Source organism: Rhea americana, unplaced genomic scaffold (genome assembly GCF_003343005.1).
Source record: "Rhea americana isolate MKP2758 unplaced genomic scaffold, rheAme1 scaffold_32, whole genome shotgun sequence".
NCBI lineage: Eukaryota > Metazoa > Chordata > Aves > Rheiformes > Rheidae > Rhea > Rhea americana.
The window spans coordinates 891,314-913,352 of NW_028186446.1; the positions used below are offsets into that span (position 1 = coordinate 891,314).

Consider the following 22,039-nt stretch of genomic DNA (forward strand, 5'->3'; position numbering starts at 1 on the left):
GAAAAGCGTGTGAATTCTTTCTTCCCATTAATAGTAATCAAAATCATGTATTTCTGTAAACTAGAGACTACTGTTGCAGAGAACCAAGCCTACAGCAGCAAAATGATTCCCAATTTGCATGAAATTCAAGAGCAATCACCCCACTTGCAATCGTACAGGGAACCTTCCCAATATGCCTTTTGGGAAAGGGAAGCTCTTTAAGTTAGAGAACTGTGTCTTGCTAAAACAACCAGACCGTAACTTCAAGTTGCTTGCTGAACATACTCTTAATAGGTAAGCCATTTTGGATTTTTTTTTTTTTTTTTTTTTGGTAATATGACAACTTTGCTTAAAATCACTCAATAGTAATCACATTTTTTCCCCTCAGTTTGCATCTATATGGACAAGAAAGATGATCTAACCTATCAGTTCCTGTGAACCCTATGGTTTTGGAAATGCATATTGACAACAAAAGGCAACTCTTTCTTTGGTTCAAACTAGAATTCATTCCTGGTTTTTGGAGCTCGCTCTTTGCTTTACAGGTTTCTTTGTTTAGTGTTTCTAAGATCTGTAAAAAAAAACAAAACAAAACAAAACCCAAACATGTTGGTTGTACACATTGTATRTAGTTGTTTTTGCAGTCTTTTGAGACCCAGTAGTTGGTCAGCACTAAAATGTAATTCCACCTGGGGAAGTAAACTGAGGAAGCAAACTTGGAGTATATGTTGCTCTTCTTTCAGTGCTGTAGACGTTAGTTATGCCCACTCACTTTAAAAGTATATGTATATATACACACACACACACATATACATTAAAAAAAAAAAACAGATAAATAGTGACTGACCTTACCAAATCCTCACCTACTTTGTATTTTGTTTCCCAAAATACCACATTTATCTATTCTCACAATAAATCTATTTTAATAAACTGGACTATTTTTCATCCCAGTCCAGATGCTAAACAGTTAAGCCAAGCTTTTAYTTGTAGGTGCAATTTCACTCCCACATATTATTTCATCAGTATGTCTCAATCTATAGCAGAACTTCATATGTGTAATGGACTGTGGAACTTCTGGAGGCCTCAGATCATCTTAAGTTACACTCACAAAAATGTTACATTCATTCTTGTGTAATGTTTTCCTTCACATAGTCATCAGTAATTTCAGAAACATAACTAAGTAAAAATATGAGATAAAAGTTGTGCAGGTAATGAGTTTTGGTAAAGAAGTCTCATCATTTTTAAGGTGTAAGGATACTGAATACCGCATTTGTGCAAAATAGCCTAATCAAAATCCTACAGAAAGAATGGCTTTTTGCATCACACTTTCTTAACTTTCATCGCTTCAGCTATGAATTTTCTGAACTACAGCAGAACTGCTCTTGGCTACTTCAGTCAACCTCTGTACCTAAATTTTGGTTGCTATGTTAGAAAGGCTCTTAGTAAAATTCAGTGTCTGTTTCCCAACTTGACATGCAACAAAACAGTGTACAACAGTCAGAATGTGGAAGTACAATCACATTCATGCCTTTAAAATTCACTTTTCATAGCAGAAAGAACTTCTGAAATGAAATTAAAAGCATTATACACAGGATTTTAAGAAGCACTATTTGCTTCTTCAGGTGGTACCAGCCCACTTTGTATTTATAGCCTAGAAGCTAGAGACCAGGATTCCACACTATTCTCAGCTGACAAGGGTTTAAAACCACATCTTGCAGCAAGCCTCCTCCCCTGAGAATTATTTCCATTGTTTGTCCACTGACAGAGTTACTTTTTACTTTCACACACACTTACTTCGTGCTTTCATCCTCAAGGACAAAGGTTCCTCCCTAGAAGCGTGCCTTTGCCAGAAGTGCCCTGAACCATGATAAGAAATACAATTCTTCTAACAGCAAGAATCTGGGATTCTTTGCGTTAGGTAAAGCTGGGAAAAAAATAATCTATTGTTCTTCTGTGGCAGGCAGAAATGACAAAAATTAACCAAAATTCCAAGACTTTATTTAATTGGAAAAAAGTTTCAACTAATTCCATATATTTATGTTCCTCCCTCTGCCATTCTTCTCTTAAAAAGGGCAACTGTTTTTACTTCTGTTATAAATTAAATCGGTTTTGCCCTGGAAAATCTCAGGCCAAAAAGTCTTGCTTTTCTGTAGCTGCCCTTATGTAAGGTCCACAGCAGAGGTAATGACATGCTGTGATCTGAAGTAGATGGGTAAAAGTTTTTCAAAGTGGCTTTTGGTCTTTCTATAAAGGCAGGAAGAGGACTTGTTAAGAAGACAGAAAAATTTACAGGTAACTGTAGTCTGACAAAGTTCATAGTTAAAAGGGACATATATTAAACTGACAGTAGTTTTAAACATTTAGAAGTGTTTTAATATACAGACACAAACAGAATGATAATTTTTCTGGAATAAAACCACTGTAAACAAGATCACTCTGTTGAAAGTTCTGTGCTACATTTCTATACATCCCTGCTTGAAAGAAATTCTAGTAAGGTCAATTTACAATGCCTGGTGCCACTGACTTATCCCCAAAACACCTCGCTGTCAAAACAAGCAACTTCAATTTTCTGATGTTCTAACAGATCACAGTAAAATGTTGATTCCAAAAGCTAACTCCTTCTATTTGTACATCTGCCTTATACTGTCAAAGACAAAAGAATACGTATCAGCTTATGTATCATCGTCTACATGATACTGTTTAAGTCTGAAATAAGACAAGCTGCACTCCAGAAACTGGTCAGAAGTAAATACATTACAGAAAAGTTTACTGTCTACATAATTTGAGTTACACATAGTGACTTACAAGTTTATGTAAAAAAAAAAAAATCTTTAATAGAGGTTAAAGATGACAGTACTTTAGTTTAATCATTATTAAAACTAAATAAAGGCAAGTGCATAATTCAGTAATTTTAAAATATGCAAATTACAATATTAAGATATACAATCACGATAACTTTTGGCAAAGCAAAAGACAAACCGGAATGGTAATGTGGTAATTGTGATCATCCACAGCTTCCTTCTTTTTGACTTAGATGCTCATTACACACTGTATGAACTGAAAAAAAAAAAATCATTTATTAAATGTATGCTACAGAACAAGTTTTCTTTTTCTCCTAAAACACCCATTGTCACTACTCATACCCATTGTCACTACTCTTTTTTTGTAAGCATGTTCAGTCCATGAACAACAAAGCTTTAAAGCTGAACAGGAAAATTAGCTAATGGTTTAAAACAAAGCACTTCTCCTTTGTAACAACAAATTAACCCAGCAATTACACACCATACTGTTCTCCTTCTCTCACAGAGATGCAGTCAGGAAACCAAGTCCTACAAACCTGACTGGTTAGAATCCTGCCCCTCCCTCCCTTCCCCCCAAATGCCTACTAAGCCTAAAAAAAGGCATGTCTGTGTGCATGTGTGTAGGTAAGCGTGTAACAGAGAAGCCGAGCCTGAAGAGCAGTATATCTGCTCTAGATGTTCTTAAACTCTGGGGAGCCTGACAAAATGTACAATGAAATCTAAAYAAACCTCTGCAAAATATGTAAAAACTTTGTAAGAGAAGATTTGACTCTAATTCTTCTACCTAGCTCAATTCCAAAAGAGCTGATCAAAACAAAAAACAGGATCTTCAGGCTCTCGGGTACCRTAACAGTAGAGAATACAAACACAAACTGAAATCATTACTGTTTCTCTTCAGTTTTATTTTTTAGTTTTTCTTTAGTTTTACCCCGTAAGTTTAAACGATTCCTTAAAGTTTACTTACATCATCATACTGGAAGTTTACAAAACCTTGCTGAGATGCATCTCTTCTTCTAAAACATTCTGCAAAAATGTATTTAAAAATATATATACAAAAATCAAGTAAGAAGAATTACAGTTAATCATTTTCTTTCTTTTTTAAAAWGCATTGTACTTTCATTTTAGATTTGGCCATACCCCTATTCCAAGTTGTCTTTCGTAGTATCAGAAGACAACCAGTAGTTTATATTGCTCCTCATAATTACAAATCATTTCATGCAAATTTCTCACCTTTCTGAATTTCATCCCGAAATAAAAAAAAAGGTTCAAGGTTCCAAGAAGTAATAAAACAGAAATTAGGGCAGAGCAAAATGGAGGCAAGGAAATAAAAGAAAATCACATGGATGAGAGCTCATAAAGAACACAATTAATTCCAAGATTTAAATTTCAGTTCTTAATCTTCATATTTATCAYGTTCAATATGTATGATAAATCTTCCTATTTATCATTTGACATTGAGAGTGCCCCACCCATCCTTCAGGGCCTGTTTAATAAAGTGTTCCCCAGTTTTGAAGACTTTTCTAGTCTATGGAATAAATCTTGTATTAATTTTATTTCTCTCTTAAACGGAGTCTTAAATAATCAATTTCTATAAATATATTAGTTCTGCATGTAAACTCCATTGAAAAAAACCTATTTTGTGTTACATAAAAGTTAAAGTTGAATCTGAAATGCCCAAGTAATCCTTAGTAATCACATTTTATTAAATAAGAATATATTATGGAGATGGCATTAACAAGTCCATAATCAACATACCTGTGAGAGCTCTGAGTTTTACACAGCAGGCAATGTAATCATCAAATGTAATCTTTCCACGGGTGCTGTATCGCCTTGTGATTGCTGACACTGCCTGTGGGCTCAATCTAAATCCTATTTGAAAAGAAAAAAGTCCATATTGAAATGAGAGGTAAGTTAACACAATCTAACACAATTTTTATTGGAAATGTGACAGTTATTGCAGGACTTTAATGGGTGCTGGGAAAGGCTGAGAGTCAGCCTCAGTGTTAAAAGCAAGAAAATTTCACAACGTACCCATGTTTGTCAAGGCTTTCTCTAGTTCTTGACGATCCACTGTGCCACTTCTGTCATTGTCAAAACTTATGAAGTGTTGCCTCCAGCCATTGACCACAGCCCAGAGTTCTTTAAACTCATTAAATCCCAGTGTACCAGACATATCTCTCTGATTCCAAAGCTAGGAAAAAAGTTACTTAGCTTCCAAAACTTAAAAAAAAAAAAACCCTCTGTTCAATGGAAATTAGTATTTTTATCATCTGTGGTTCAAAACTCTAAGTGGAGGAAATAAAATATTGTAATAGCTTCAGAGTATCTTTTACTGTTATTATGTCTTCTCATAGAAAACTAACTAGAGCATCATAGCACAGATGGACAATACTTCTGACCAAAGGTCAGTGAAATCACTCTCTCCCCACTATTTCCTCAGTGAAGCCTTATAAAACTATTTGCTCTTTCTAAATGTAGCTTATCTGGCTATCCTCTCTTTACTCACTGTAGTGCAGTTATCATCAATAACATATGTATCTGAAATAAAAACAGATGCCAAATAAAAATATTAAGTTAGAATAACATCAGTTCTCTGTTACTGTAAGCAGGTTGCTCACAGCCCTTCCGGTTTAATTTATTTTTTTCTTTTCTTTCTTTCTTTCTTTTTTTAAAAAAACTAGAAAGACATTTGAACATTACAAGTTTTAACTAAAAGTCTTCAAAGGTTCTAAGGTTGCACTATATGCCTAAGTCTTCCACAGGTCCCACTGCTGAATGCCATATACCGTCCTTCTAAGGTACATGAACCTGACTCAYGCGAGGAATAGGATTCAGGAGGCCTTAGATTATATTCAGCCTGCATACATACATTTACATTCATTAGGACATCTACAATGGTGTCTGCTTTTAAAAGCACAATGAGTGATTCGCACAAACCTCTGTCCTGAGATGCCAGACCTRACTTCTTACACATTCAATGGAGAAACAGTCCCCAAGACTCAGAGACATACCATGTGTTATAAAAGGTCAACTACTGAAAGCCTCATTGATTAGAATTATTATTTCATCCTGAAAATCGAGTAAGAAGGGAATTTTGCTGCCCACAGTCATACCTGACATAATTATATATAAACTAAGGTCTGAATGGAAATTACAAAGCATTTCCCAGCTTTCAAACATTGTCTTATCTTTGTTCATGTAATGTAAAAAATGTTTACATTTCATAATAAAGGATACATCCAGCATCGAGATCATGAGTCTGCAAGTCTCTAAGTTGAAAGCTATTTAAATTAAAAAAAAAAAGTAACAGCTGTATTAAGAATGACTAATTTTCATTTACATAAAAGATTAAAATTGCTTATTATATTTTATGCAATATATTAAATAATTGCTTTCTACTGTATATAGTCATACATGTTTTGATCCAAGTAAGAGCTTCTTATCATGACTTGTCAAAAATACTGACAATACACAAACTAGAGACTATTGAGATCATAAATAAAATGAATATGCTCTTAACTTAATCTATAAGGGGTTTAGGTTTCAATCAAAGTTATTATTTTGTTTCACTACAGAGATCACTTGAGCAAAACAGCTTTACACATAGAAACTCAATTTTGCAAATCAAACACTAAGCACCCTGACAGAGGAGTTCCACCATACAATTTTTTGTCAATATCAAAGCTCAACTTCAAACCAAACCAAACCACTTCTTCAGCTCCACAGCTCAGTAGTTGAGAGCTAACCAAGTGGGGAAGGAAAGCTTTATATGCACAAAACTAGGTACAGAGATTTTGCATCTGAAAGTAGTCCACAGGTCAAGAAAGCTGTTTTGCCATGCAAACGGAAAACTCTGCAGAAAGCACGACTGCATGCTTTTTCTGGTAGATATAATAAGAATATACGTATTTTAGGGTTACGGGTATTTTGTTTGCTGACTTACGTTTATATGCTCCTGCAATCCCTGACTGGGTCAGACATCTCTGTAGCTCATCAGCATCTATTTGTCCATCCTTTGGGTAACAGRAGATATATTAGCTAGAATTTTAATCCCCTCTTTACAGTTTATTCCTAGCACCCACTGCCTTTTCAGTGGCATTAAACTAGTTATCTTTACAAAACAGAACTGACTGCCTCTCTGATGTATGACAGAAACTGCTTTTTATAACCTGTATCTCTAATAGTATTTCTTCAGTTGACATTGTTGCAACATGCATTAGCTCTCACATCTAGTGACTTTATGCACTCAAAAACAAACAAAAAAAACCCCCAAACAAACAGGACTAGGAGCAGGTTTGCTCTAAACTTTTTTTTTAACCGCATAAAATACTGGCAACATCTACTTGAGAGTGAAGTGCACAGAAACTAAGGCATAAAATCTTCTAGAGAAACTCAACCCCACTCAAAGTATTAATTTCAAGTTAATAGGTATGAATTTAAAGTGAAAGTAAACATTTAYGATCTCATTGTACAGTAGGAAACCYGGAATACAGATCATACATGCCTTCTTCCCAAGGCAGACTTAACACTGACAAATTTAAAAATTTGTCTGGGAATAGTAGGGTATCTAAACACATGAAAGCAGAAAATAAAGAATTTTAAAAGACAGGAGAAAAAAAAAGAAACAGAAAAGATACCTATCTGTGCAATTTTGAACATGACTCCCTTGCAAAGCATCTCTCTCAGGGTAAAACAGAAAACAACTGCCAAGTCATTGAAGGAATGAGCTGTAAAAAGCGGAGTTGGAATTCTAGGTCACACTCCTCACACCCATCACATGAACCTCAGTTCACAGAGAGTCTGAGTATAATTTAACCTCATTCAAAGATGGTGCGTTATATCTGTAGATGTAAAAACCAGTGTGACTTCAATGTAAAGCATTAGATACAAAAACAAGAGTTGCCTTATATTTTAAATAAATTTATTTGCTTCAGCATTTTCCTAAGGTTTATATATGTATGTGGTTTTAATTCTATTATAAATTAATAAATATATTAATATATTTATGTATTATAAATTAATATATGTATTTTTAACAACTGGGATATGCTACTAAATGGACTGGTCACAATGGTACAGCCAGATAACTTTCAGAAATACAATACAGCACATTATTATTATTATACTAGATGACATTTGACAAGGTCTGAAAAAAATAGTAACATTTTGATTCTCTATCAGTTTCCAATCTAGTCTATCAGCCCTAACTATATAGATGTAGTAAACACATTAAATTTACAGGAAAACTCAAAAATACAATTTGAATTAGCCATGTATATTCAGCAGCAAATCTATCTTTAAAGCGCTTGTGCATTCTAAGATAAAGGCATTATCTGGGTGATTAACACTACCAAAAAACACCTCGACCTTTCCCTTTTTTTAATTTCTTTTCTAAAAATAGAACTTAAGAATTAAACTACATCCAGCATAGGTGCTTGTAAACAGACTTAATAAGAAAATTATCAGTTCCCACAAAGATACATTCATTTATTAAAGACTTCAAACAATACTTTCAACTTTTTCCTAAACAAAGGAAATGAATTCCTTAAATTAGGGCAAAATTTTTGTTGTAAACTATTTCACAGAAAGCTCAGGGATGACGTATACTTTTTAGGTGAAAAAGCACGACAGGGAGAGCAGTAAGCCATAATTCTGTAATAAGCACTTCCTAAAAGCTGTAAGATTTAGGTTTTAACACACTTGCATGGATGAACAAAGGCAAGTGATATTTTATCTGTTCCATTTCACAGTATCCTTATAGGATTTTTACATCTGGACATCTAGTACTCAATGAAACAGACTTCTGATTCCAAGGATAAACTGGGTTGTTTTTGAAACGTTATTTTAAGAAGGAATGATTCCTAGGAATAAGGAAGTATTTAAGAGATGTATTAACTTGATTATACCCATTACCTCAACTGATTCCCAAGTTTTAGAAACCATGCCTCACTTGGAGAGCTGGGCACGGTTCTGTGCTTCACTGCGCTCCAGCTTGTCACCTTTTCTCCACGGCACTTCCTGCTTGCTATTACCTCACTCCTTCTCTTTACACTGTGACCCTTCTTGTTCTTCCAGAGTAAGCTGCTGGCTTGACTACTGATTCCTGAACACCATCTGATGGCACCCAGATGCTTTACCCTCTGAGCTGGCAGGCAAATTGTCAGCATTCATTCAGCAGAATTTTGCTTAGGCTCCACCTTACTAGAGAGGCCTGTCTCATTACATGCAGGTTATTCCAATGTTCTCATTTATTATAAAAAATTGCATGGTCTATGTATTTTCATATGCAACATTAAAGTAGTAATATTTAGGTTGTAAGATGCACTGTTAATTTAGAAGAATAATGGAGACAATAGAAAGCAATAACATAAATTGCAGTCCTSCTAAAACAGAAATTGAAACCTCAGCTATGTCTGTTGAATTTAAACCTTTATGTTGTAGTTATGTGTACCCGCAAATATCAAGTCCAGGAGCAGAGTTTTAGATTTGCGTACATCCTTTAAACATGCAATAAATAGCTACACAATGCATGCTACTAGCAAAGTTAGAACTTCTAGCACAATAAATCTAATTTATTTGTTCATAAACTTTGTAATCCACTGCAAGAAATACTTATTCCTAGAAACATGCATAATCATATAGAAATAATATATTACATAAAATTACAGGAAAGAAATATAAAATATAGCGACAAAAAACAGGTTAAAAAAAAAAGAAACAGAAGCCTAAAAAATCAAAGTTGTGCATGCTCCCTTCTCTGAAAGAATAACGACCCTATCTAACAAGCAAACCCAGATATTGGCACAACTGAAGATTGTTATTCCATTTGCAAGTCTATCAAGCCACTTCATGACATAATGATTTCTTTCTTATTAATCTTTCCTGTTCATAGCAAAGCCATCTCCACAGCTGATGTTTCCAGAAGGCTTCTGGCTTCTTCTTGAAGCTGACAGCAGYCCCTAACCCAAGGACTGAGCCAAAACTCAGTTGCTACATTTCAGGTAACTGCATCGTTCCTGTATAGTAACTACATAGTTCTAGGTAATGTTAATGCTAACTAGCTCTTCTAAAGTTCCAGCACATTTTAGTAGAAGGACCAAGAAAAAAGATTTTTTTTTTTGAAAGACTTGAAAAATAGTGTTCTCCCAACAAATAAATAACATTTTAAAAGCTTACCTGCCCAGCTACTGCAGCAAAATAACCATACAAAGGATCCTGAGCTTGTCCAGGGAACGCTGGTCCTCCTGGAGCTCCTCCATACTTTAGAGATCACAAACAAAGTTAAGTATAAATGAATGATTCAGTTAACTGTAAGAAACTGTAATGTTTRTACTTCAGAATCAATTTGTGTTTTATACACACATGTAAAAGAGTCATAYCAACCTCTCCACAAAATATTCTTTTAAAAAAAGAACACAATCTTAGTATACCAATTTTTTATGATTTAAACACATCAGTGTAAAACCTTGCACTAGATCAATCAGCTGATTGAGCAGTGTGCCATACTTCATCAAACTTAAAACTTTACAGTCTASTACCAGCAGAAAATGAGGCCCCGAAGATAGGCTGTCTCTACGGCCCTAYAGAGTTTTCTTTGTATTTCAAGAAAGCTAAAGCAAAACAGCTCTGCAGGGAAAGTATCTGGAAGAAAATATGTACTTAATATATATTCTGAGTTTTTTTACAGTATTGATTCTCAACAGAAATGTGGCAGAAGAACACATTTTAATCTTGAGTTAAACAAATTATCAACTGAAGTATAACTATGTTTATACCTTCCCCCCCCTTAAGGGTGGGGAGGCCGGAGCTCTGAGCAGCTAAGGCTAATTTACTTGGCTATCTACTGACCCCACCACAAGCGAGAACAGCCTGTGGTGAGACCTTGCTCACGGGACCTCGCTRGAGGACGGCGGGCTCCGCAGCGAGCCGGCGCAGGCAGCCCCCGCCGGGGAGCGGGGGCGTTTCGCCCGCTCAGCGGCGGCACCTCGTAGGCTCGGGCCTCGCGGCTGCCGCGGCCGCAGCCCGCGCCGGGCCCTGCGGCACCGCTCGGCCCCGGCCCAAAGAAGGGCCCCCGCGGGCCCCGGCCGCGGTGCAGGATCCCCCCCAACCCCCGCTCCAGCTGGCTGCCCCTGAGGCCGCGGAGAGCTCGTAAAACGGCCCCTTTCCGGCACTCCGCGCCCCACCGAGGCCCTGCCCCAGCCCGGCTGCCCCGCCGCCGCCTCCCACCCCCGCTCTCCGCGCCAGCCGCGCGGCGCCGCTCTCTCACCCCGCCCTGGTAGTAACCGCCGGCGGCGGCGGGCTGCCCCGGGTACGCCATGTTCTGCTGGCACCTGCCCGGCCGCCTTCACTACCGCCCGGCCAGCGCCCGGGCGGAACCACTCCGCCACTCGGGGGGGGGGGGGGGGGGGACACGGCGGGCACGTTCCGGGAAGGGCCGCCTGCCCGCGGCTCCGCGCCTCGCCACCCCGCCAGAGGCAAGCGGCCGCCCGTCTGCGCCCCGAGCGGCGCAGCAGCGCGACACGGTGCCGCCGAGAGCGGGGGGCCCCCCCGCCAGCCCGCCCCGGGTGGTACGGGCCAGCGGCCCGGGGCGGCTCCTCCCGCCCCGCTGCTGAGGGCGGCGGTGGTTGGGACTTTGCAGTGCCTGTGGCCGTGGACGTTGATGGCCGCCGGCCTTCCCCAGGGGCGCGGCACCGGCCTCTTCCGCCCGTTTCCCTGGGCGCTGCTGAGGGCGGTTCGCTGGGAGCGGGGACTGGGCGTCACTGGGTCTCCTGCGGGCGGGGTTGCGGGAGCTCCTGGGGGGCGTCCGTTTTCGTCGTCTCGCCCTAGCAGCTGCTCGTGTTTGTGCCTGACAAGAAACGCTTGAAATTGAGGTAGCGGAGTTTTGTCTCTGTAACTTCAGGACTACCTCTGCGGTGTCCCTGGGTACAGCTGTTCAAACACACACGGGGAAGCAGCACCTGTGTGTGGTTAAAAAAAGAAGCCGTGCATCCGAGTGAGCGGCAGCAGTAATGCCAAGAGGCTTCACGCTGATGTGGGCAGCCCACGGCGGTATCAGTCAGCTGAAATTGTGCAGGAACCCACAGTRTTGCTGGACAACTTTTTTTCCCAGTCATCTTTGTCATACTGTTATCAACTACGTCATTTGGAAACTTCTGGAAATGTTAAATACGAACCTTGATGTCARATTACTTTTAAATCACCCATCCATGATTTATAAAAAGGCAAGACAGTAAAGCATGTAAGCTCATTAGTTTATTCTCTGTGYATATATCACAAAATCCATTTGTTCATTACGTTAAACATGTCCTCCACTTTTTTTGGTACTTTTTTTTTGGTACACTTTTTGAAGTCTAATCACCTATCCATTATCCTAAAGATAGAAAATAGATCAGCTTTTCAGTTTTCTTTTGGGTCAGTAGATCCAAATTCCTTCAAAACACAAAAGAGGTAGGAAATTTAGTGTTTTACTACAATTACAAAAGGCCTTTCCTGCCATGCCCCACCAGCAATCTACAGTCTGAGGCAGCTCTGATTTTGGCAATTAMCCTCAAGAGTCACAGCCAGTGCAGAGCAAAACTTTTGTTTAACAGCATCCCCTAGACTGGAAGAACTCACTGGTACAACCTGTATTTTAATACTGCTGATTCTTTGTTCCCTTGAGTACCCCAGAAAGCAGCAGTGACTTGAAATGACCATGGCTTGGTCTACTTATTTGCAAAGTATTTAAACTTCTTTGTTATGAGAGGTATTTGATTAAGTTGCCAGAAGAGTTGTTCACTTAACTCCATTAACTGAGACAAATATTCTGGTGAAGGCTTTRCAGGGGAAATACAGTTATTTTCTGTTATAAAATAACAATTTATTTTCTGCTGGTTTAGCGTAATTTCTGAGGAACTTGTGTAGGACTGTATTAGTTTAGGACTATTAGTTTAATTACGTTACAGGAAAATTTTCATTTAGAGTGAGCCATCTTTCTCAGCTTCTAGGTCATCCTATAAACATAGCTTTCAGATGGTGTTTCTATGATACATTTTTTGCTATTTCAGCGCCAGTTGCACTAATGCCATTGATCATGCCAGTAAGGAGACAAGTATGTTGTTCTATGAAATTTAATATTCAGGATAGTTGTCAAATGAAAGAAGGAAATCATTATTTCCTGTCTTTATCACACAGAGTAGCATACACAAAGCCTGTTTTTTTAGGGCAACGGAGAAACAAAGTAATGAATATGAATAGTTTTTCAGGTTAAGAAATACCCATCTCAGAAGAGTATTCAAGTAGCATTTGTTAATATAAAACTGTGCAGTGGTCAGATAGTTCTATTTACCAAACTTAATCTGCGTGCCATATATATTATCAGAGATACTGTGCTGTACACACACTGATTACAGTTAATATATCTGGGCAAGAAGCTTCCCTAATTAAAAGAAGATATAGGTACAGTGATAAAATGACTAAAGTCTAGAAAGATTGAAAATAAATGGCAATGAATATAAATGATAAGATTTAAAGAGATTTTAGAGTGATAAGAGAAACAAAATGTCAAATGTGATATATGTGTATGGCAAATAGCTTAAAGATAACAGGAAGGCATTTTTAACTATATTAGTGAGAATAAACACATCAGATATAGACTAGTTACTAGATTAAGGTACTACAACTGTGTTAGTTKTACAGAAATTGCCTCCAATGGGTGCATGCAGCCAGGGAAGCGTGCGTGAAACATGGCTGTGGGGGATCTACGTACACCCTCCTGTGAAACCTGCATGCTCCATTACCTCTCTGAAATGCCTGTACACCAGTGCATGCAACATGGGGAGTAGATAGGAAGAATTAGAAATCTGTGTGCAATTGCAGGACCRTGATCTCATTGCAATTAYGTGGTGGGATAGCTTGCATGACTGGAATGCAGTCATGCATTTTAGGAGAGACAGRTCAGGAAAGTGGGATGATAGAGTTGCTCTTTTATGTGAGAGAGCAACTGGAATATTATCGAGCTCTGCCTGGGGTGGATGAACAGTGAGTTGAGAGCATATAGGTAAGGATTAAAGGGTAGGCTAACGTGTGACACTGTTGTGAGTGTTTACAACAGGCCACCTGATCAGGAACAGAGGAAGATGATGAGGCCTTCTACAGACAGCAGGAAGTAGCCTAATGATCACAGGCCTTGGTTCTCATGGGGGATTTCAACATGCTGGAAAGACAACACAGCTAGGCACAAACAGTCTAGGAGGTTTCTGCACAGAACTGATGATAAGTTTTTGACGTATGTGGTGAAGAGCCAGTGAAGAGAGGTGTTGGTTCTTGTACTAACAAACAAAGAAGGACTGGTTGAGATGTGAAGGTTGGGGGCAGCCTTGACTGCAGTGACCATGAAATGGTGGAGTTCAGGATCCTGTAYGGAGGAAGCAAGGCAATAAGAAGGATCACAATCCTGGTCTTCAGGAGAGCGAACYTCAGCCTCTTCAGGGACCTACTTGGCGGAATGCCATGGGTGAGGGCCCTAGAAGGAAGAGGAGTCCAAGAGAGCTGGTTAATATTCAAACATCACTTTCTCCAAGCTCAAGATSAGTGTATCCCTATGAGTAAGAAGTCAAGCAAAGGGGGCAGGAGACCTGCATGGAGACAGGCCACRTGGGAGGAATATAGGAACATGGTCAGAGTATGCAGGGATATGACAAGGAAGACTAAGGCCCATTTGGATTTAGATCTGACAAGGGATGTCAAGGACAACAAGAAGGGCTTCTTCAAATACATTGGTTGCAAAAGGAAGACTAGGGAAAATGTGGGCCTGCTGCTAAATGGAGTGGGTGCCCTAGGGTCAAAGAATACAGAGAACGCAGAGTTACTGAATGCCTTCTTTGCTTCAGTCTTCACTGCTAAGGTCAGCCYGCATGAATCCCAGAGCCTGGAGAAAAGAGAGAAAGTCAGAAGAAAGGAAGACTTCCCCTTGGTCAAGGAGGATCAGGTTAGAGATCATTTAGTCAAACCTGACACCCACAAATCCATGGGCCCAATGAGATGCACCCATGAGYGCTGAGGGAGCTGGCGAATGTTATTGCTAGGCCACTCTCCATCATCTTTGAAAGGTCATGGAGAACAGCAGAGGTGCCTGAGGACTGGAAGAAAGCCAGTGTCACTCCAGGCTTCAAAAAGGGCAAGAAGGAGGACTGAGGAAATGACAGGCCAGTCAGCCTCACCTCCATCCCTGGAAAGGTGATGAACCAATCTTGGATGTCATTTCTCTGCATGTGGAGGAAAAGAAGGTGGACAGGAGTAGTCAGCCTGGATTCAGCAAGGGGAAATCCTGCTTAACCAACCTGATAGCCTTCTGTGATGGAATGACTGTCTGGGTAGATGAGGGGATAGCAGTGGATGTTGTCTACCTTGACTTCAGCAAGGCTTTTTACRCTGTCTGCCATAGCATCCTCCTACATAAGCTCAGGAAGTGTGGGTTGGATGAGTGGACAGTGAGGTGGATTGAGAACTGGCTGAAAGGCAGAGCTCAGAAGGTTGKGATTAGTGGTGCAGAGTCTAGTTGGAGGCCTGAGTCCCCCAGGGATCTGTACTGGGTCCAGTTTTGAACAACTTAATCATCAGTGACTGGATGAAGGGACAGAGTGCCTCCTCAGCAARTTTGCTGATGATACCAAACTGGGAGGAGTGGTTGATGCACCTGAGGGCTGTGCTGCCATTCAGAGAGACCTGGACAGGCTGGAGAGCTGGGYGGAGAGGAACCTCATGAAGTTCAACAAAGGCAAGTGCAGTGTCCTGCACCTTGGGAGGAAAAAACCCTATGCACCCCTACAGGCTGGGGGCTGACCTGTTGGAAAGCAGCTCTGCAGAGAAGGAGCTGGGAGTGCTGGTGGACAACAAGTTAACTGTGAGCCAGCACTGTGCCCTTGTGGTGAAGAAGGGCCATAGTGTCCTGTGTTGCATTAGGAAGAGTGTTGCCAGCAGGTSRAGGRAGGTGATCCTGYCCCTCCTGCCCTGCTGAGGCCTCAGCTCGAGTACTGTGTCYRGTTCTAGGCTCCCCAGTACAAGAGAGACGTGGAGCTACTGGAGAGAGTCCAGCGTAGGGCGATGGAGATGATGAGGGGACTGGAGCATCTGCCCTATGAGGAGAGGCTGCGAGAGCTGGGCCTGTTTAGCCTGGAGAAGAGAAGACTGAGASGGGATCTTATCAGAATCTACAAATACCTTAAGGGAGGGTATCAAGAGGATGGGGCCAGACTCTCTTCAGTGGCACCAAGCGACAGGACAAGAGGCAATGGGCACAAACTGAAACACAGGAAGTTCCACCTGAGTATAAGGAAAAACTTCTTTACTGTGAGGGTGACGGAGCACTGGCACAGGTTGCCCAGAGAGGCTGTGGAGTCTCCTTCTCTGGAGATATTCAAAACCCGCCCGGACGCAATCCTGTCTAACATGCTCGAGGTGACCCTACTTGAGCAGGGAGATTGGATTAGATGATCTCCAGAGGTGCCTTCTAACCTCAACCATTCTGTGACTCTGTGAAAAGGTAGCAGTGTTTCACAGTTACTTCTTTTCTGTACTTAAACACGAGTATCCAATCATCCTCCATTTGCAGTGCTTCAAGTGAGACTACTGGTAATGAACACTGTGCTCAGTAGTCAATGTTTAAAAGATTATCTAAATTTGACAACACATAAAGGAACTAGGAGGCAGATATAATGATGTAATGTACTTTATATGGTTTGCTGGGTAGGAATTTTGTTTGCACTTCTTTTGTTTTACAGGATTTTTATATAATTGTCCTGCAAAAGACAGGCTATTCGAGGAGAAAAAACAAAAGATCTACTGTCTGAAGGGCAAATGAATTGAGTAAGTTTTACATTACAACTAAGAAGCTAGCCTTAGAAATGCACCAGTAAGATATCTGTGTAAGATAAGTAGGTACTGATTATGCAGATCTGCAAGAATATGTAATCTCTCTAGTCGGAAGACTGGACTTAAGCAACACACAATGTTAGTACTATTGCCCTTTTAGATAATTCAGTGTATTTTCCTGAGAAGGGACCTCATTAAAATAATTTTGTCTAGAAAACTAAAATTATGTATATAGTTTACGTTTCATATCCTTTACTGGATTCCTAATAYGATGTTAAGAAGGAGTTCAAAACTGAGTTACAGTAATGACATTATTACTTTAAAAYGTAATCACAAGTCACACTAGTTGTACTTACCGTATTTCCTCAGAGTGAATAAAGGTTAGCATAAGTGCAGTGTACATCACATACCTTTTGCTGCCCTTGCCCTACCCCCCTAGATAACTAAGTTTGATATGTTTAAATGTGACATGAGCTTAGCCATGACATGTAAATTCAGCTGCCTTGAACYGAAAGCCTTGAGCTGCACAGTGTTACTACTTACATTCCTTTGTGGTTTAGTGGCTGCATGCTTAGTGGCTGCATGTGGAGGCTTCAAACTTTCCTGGCAAACCAGGTATGGAATTTGCCCTTCCCAGAACTGCAATAAAAAAGCTAGAGAAGAGGAACGAAATTAAAGTGTAAAGTTCAAATTTCCTGAAATGTTTACCTAGCATATATGAGGGGATAAAAACTTGAAAATAAGGATGTTACTTGATGAGAAATCTCACTACCTTTGAAATTGCCACAGCTTGAGAAGAGATGTGAATTCAAACACTGATGTAATGGTTAATTAGAAAGGTAAATGTAGTACAGACCAAAAGGTATTAAAATAAAGTAAAAGTGACAGTAAAAGAACCCTGYTAAACTTCCAGACAGAGCAAAGATAAAATGTAGAACCTTGGATTCTCTCTTAGACGATTATTTATTTATATATCTTTATTTATCTTTATATATCTTAGGCATATTATTTACACTCTGTTCTGTAAACAGTTATTTTTTCCAGTCTTAGTTTTCCCTCCCAACTCACAGTTCCAGCCTCTTTTAACAGGTGGTTTTGCAGTGAAGACTTCCTTTCTCCATACTCCTCTCTGGTTCAGTTCTCTGTGTTCATTATTGTAAGACTTTTTCATCACTTTCTGGATGTCAGCAAGAATGCCACTGAAAGACTAAGACMAGATAATCTTAATTGTGGATGGTGCTGTTACTGAGGTTTTGATATTGCCATTATTTATGATGCTAAAAATCAGCTTTTATCCAATGCAATACAACAACACACTTACCACATTGATTTCATTGTACATAGAGCAGTTTGCATATTCCCCAGGCATGAGATTTTTATAGAATTAAAGATAAAAAGTAGTTTTCAGTAACAACATTAATTTCTGAGATAGAGTAACTTGCAGTTTAGTGGTTCCCAAGATAGTCTTTAACTCCAAGTTTAATTAAGGTATAAAAATATCTTAAGATAATATAATGCATGCCAGTGTTTGTGAAAGGATGTTTACAATTCTGCTTGTTTTGCATATCACAAGTGATCAGTACTCATTTGTCATCTAACTCTATTTCAAAACCTTCAATTTTGAAAACTGGGATAATTTAAAATAGGGATTGATGAGTCATGCAAGCTCCCTTAATCCTTCAGTTGGGTAACATGGGGTCAGGATCCACATCTGCTGTGCTTTTTTTATCGAACAGAAGCCAGTGTATGAAAAACAATGGTATAAAAATGATTGCAGCACAGAGCAAGTTCAGCAGTAAGGAGCCTGATTTCTTGTATAACCCTCCTTGCAATCATATGTGTACATGTATGTATATGTATTAATTCTGATACATACACTGACATATAACATTTATGCTGATACGATATGTATCAGTGTATTTATCAGAATATATGTTCTGTTATGGTAGAGCTCAGAGCTGTAATGGCTGAAGATAAGCATAAGCTTATCCTTTCCATGTCTAGTGCTTGAATCGGGTCAATGTTACCACAGTGTTACCAGAGTTCATCTTCATTTGCTGATCTGTATCTTCCATAATCAAAGCAACTAGCAGAATTATTGGGGAAATGTCTTGGGCTGATTTGATGCAGCAGTACTGCACGTGTGACTCACCCTGACACAAGCAGAAGTGGCATGCAAACAATTGACTCCAAGAAAATAAAGTTTACTTTCTTTTTTTTTTCCCCTAAGTGCAGAGCATGAACGCAGTGCCCCACTACCACAGATGATACTGTGGGATTTCTAGTGTGTGGGGAAATCACAGGCTTGAGTACACTCATTCAGCGAAAGAGAACTGCTGCACCCTGGGGAAAAAATCGCCTTCCTGATCATGAGGTCTCCTCTAGGTGGATGTTTTGATTAATGTTTCTGTTACTATGCAAGGGTGTGTGTTGAAAGTTCCTCAAATATTACAAAATACATACCCACACAGCCAACATATAATGCATTTACATTTCCTACCACAAAATTTTATCATGCTTGGGTACACTTTTAGAGCAATTTTAGTGAGCATATTCTTCCTCCTGCTGTGACTTTGGTAAATATTTTTTCTCACACATGAATAGTTCCATATTGTTTTCCTTGTTGCTCACATTAGCCTTCTTGCTCCTTCTGTTTCCTGTGTTCTGACCTCTCCTGAGTTGCCAAATGTTTAAGGAATGAGCCTATTGCTTTCAYGAAAAATGCCCACCAGATGTCATACTAGTACTTTTAATACAGACACATCAAGTGATCCTGGATGGCCTTTTAACCTATGTCAATTTTTTTAGTATATGCAAATATAGTGTTAATCAAAGGCAGAAACAGAACTCACCTAGATGAGGTAACATCTGTGAGAAGCTAAAACCTAGCTATTTAGATGTCAGTTCAGATCTGTAATATGGTCTGTAATTTTCTTGAGATGTTCTTTGCGCCAAACTCTATTTAAATATCTAACAGTGGTTCAGGAGTTTGTATGTAGGTTCTTCTGCTGGGAAAACTTAGAAGCATAGATTTAGTCATATATTTTTTAAAATCGTGGCTGAAGTTTTTGACTAATACCTAAATATTTGGGTATGCYAGCTCTGTGGCTGTCAGGACAGCTGATGATAATGTATACAGATCATTCTTATTTCAGGTTTGTCAGACATCCGCTACTCCTTTCTGTGTTGTCATCTTGTTGTTTCTTTCTAGTCCAATTCTTTTGTAGTTGTATATACTCACACTTCATTAATATGTACATTATAGATTATTATTTCTTTTATCTAGTAGATGCACAAAATTACGATGATTAGTATTTTCACTGAAAATAAAATAAGGGCACTGCATAATTTTAAATAATTTCCAACAAATGTTTTTGAAAGTATGCATAGGATTTATGAGAAGGCAAAGGGGTAAAGAACCAGATGGGTTATTAGTTGCCATACTCTGTACTTTGGAAAGTTTAGGTCTCTTTAATTAACAAAAAACTACAAGCTGTTTGATACCTGTATATATTGTTATGAAAAAATACATATTTTTATATAATCTGCCTACTCCAGGAATGTTTAAAGATTGTAATAACCACATGCTGTTTTGCACTCTGTGTTGCGCATCCTGCATGTGTTACAGCCAGGAATTAATTGTTATTGACTCATCTAAAAGCACCTTTTGCAAGTTTACAGCAACACATTCCAAATCCCTTTTGATTTTCTTTAAGCAAAGTTAGAAGTAAAGCAATTAATTGGTGGCAGTTGACACTTAATAAAAAGCACTTTCAAGTTAGGAGCTGCTGTTAGATGGCAGRACCCCATCATGGCAATGACCATCCCCAGATGGGCTTCCACGAAAGKCTAGAGCCTTCGGGAAGCCGACAAAGCTGTGGATAACCAGCATAATCTCCATGCTCCTCTGGATTAGGATATATGTCTTATCTCAGTAAGGAGTTAAAGAGTTTCTCTTTGCTTTTGGCTTTCATCTTGTCACTTTGTTCATTTTGGCATTTTTGATCACCTTTAATATTAGCTAATATCCAGTATGGTTTTCCAAGGATTTAGCATAAGCATAACAACTCTCAATCTAACAGCAAAACATTGTCAGTCTTTATGTATGTACTCTGCTGGATCAGCACTAGTGTTTTCATCACATTCTAGAATGGGCACTAAAGAAAAAATTAAAGAGCTGGAAAAAATGTAAAGGCTATGATTTAATAAAAACACTAATGTATTCAGGGCAGAGCCAGCTCCTTAGCAGTCCTGACATGTAGGGCGGATATAATATAGTCCATCACTGTCTCATTATCTTAGATCTGAGGGCCCAGTTCCTCACTGGTAGTGGACATCATGAGCTATACCTTCATAACCTTGTTTTACACAGCAGCCTATGATGATGCAAAGACTGAAGCAGTGAACAGTCTTGTGAAACTCTCTGTTGAAAGCCTACTTGGGAGGGTAGGACACAAGTATCTGTCTTCATGCTTGTAAAAAATGGCCAGGCTTTTTATCTAAGAAATAAGTAAGTCTGCTTCTTCTGGAAGTTGGCTTCCCTTAAGAAGAGAGCAGGACAAGAAGGGATGTATGTTGATTGACTGTTTTATTTCCTTTTTCTCATGAACTCTATTAATAAAATCAGTCAGGAACCATCTCTCTGCAATTTACTGCCCTATTCTTCTCTAGAGTAAAACACAGAGGCATTCTAGGGGGTATCTTTGTCCTGGCTGRAAGACCTGATTTTGAAACTGTCATGTTGTACTCAAAGAGAAGAAGCTAATTTTCTTCTGGAGCAGGAATTAGAGCTCAGAGTGTCAATACTGGACTGATGCCTCAGACTCTGTCTGGATTTGAACACTTAATCTCTCTTTACCTCTTTACCTGTTTGTAAACAGAAATAACAAGACTTCTTTTCTCTGGTTCAGTATGTTTATATGATTTGTATAATCTTTAGGTAGAACCTCCATAATTCAACTAATTAGAGCATGAATATTTAGCAGAAGTAATCTTATTTTAAGCATTTATTACTTCCAAGATTGGGATTTAAAGAGTGTTAACAGAGTGCTTTAGTACTACACCTAGTTCTTGCAATGTGATCCCCTTAGCTTATTTTTCTGCCACAGTAAAAGACTGAATCAGTATATTTTATTGTAATGTATTTATTAAAAAATAAACAACCCTCCTTAGGAAATTTCTGTTATTGTGTTTTCCAGTAAATTTATTTCTACTGTTTTTCCTGGCACACTTCTTACAGAAATAGTGTTTGGACTGATCACTGAATCGTCCCTCCAGACAGCTAAGGGGGAAATCCATGACTCTCTATTTACACATACTCTGTGCTTGTGCGAGGGGGAGTTGCTTAAGAAACCTTTTTTGTTTTTCATAACTGTGTGTGGGGAAAGAAGTAGATGATGAAACATCATGTG

At 39.1% G+C, this 22,039-nt stretch overlaps 1 protein-coding gene across 1 annotated transcript; it reads right to left on the reverse strand.

Annotated features, from left to right (window-relative positions):
• Positions 1-2,326: 2,326 nt before the first annotated feature.
• SRI (sorcin) lies at positions 2,327-11,168 on the reverse strand. The gene is made up of 8 exons (XM_085310468.1): positions 11,044-11,168; positions 9,954-10,037; positions 6,721-6,790; positions 6,015-6,058; positions 4,809-4,956; positions 4,533-4,646; positions 3,742-3,800; positions 2,327-3,033 (listed from the first exon to the last, which is right to left on the reverse strand). Exons 1-8 carry the CDS (start codon positions 11,092-11,094, stop codon positions 3,007-3,009), a joined length of 597 nt encoding a protein of 198 aa, XP_085166594.1. The 5' UTR covers positions 11,095-11,168; the 3' UTR covers positions 2,327-3,006.
• Positions 11,169-22,039: the final 10,871 nt, after the last annotated feature.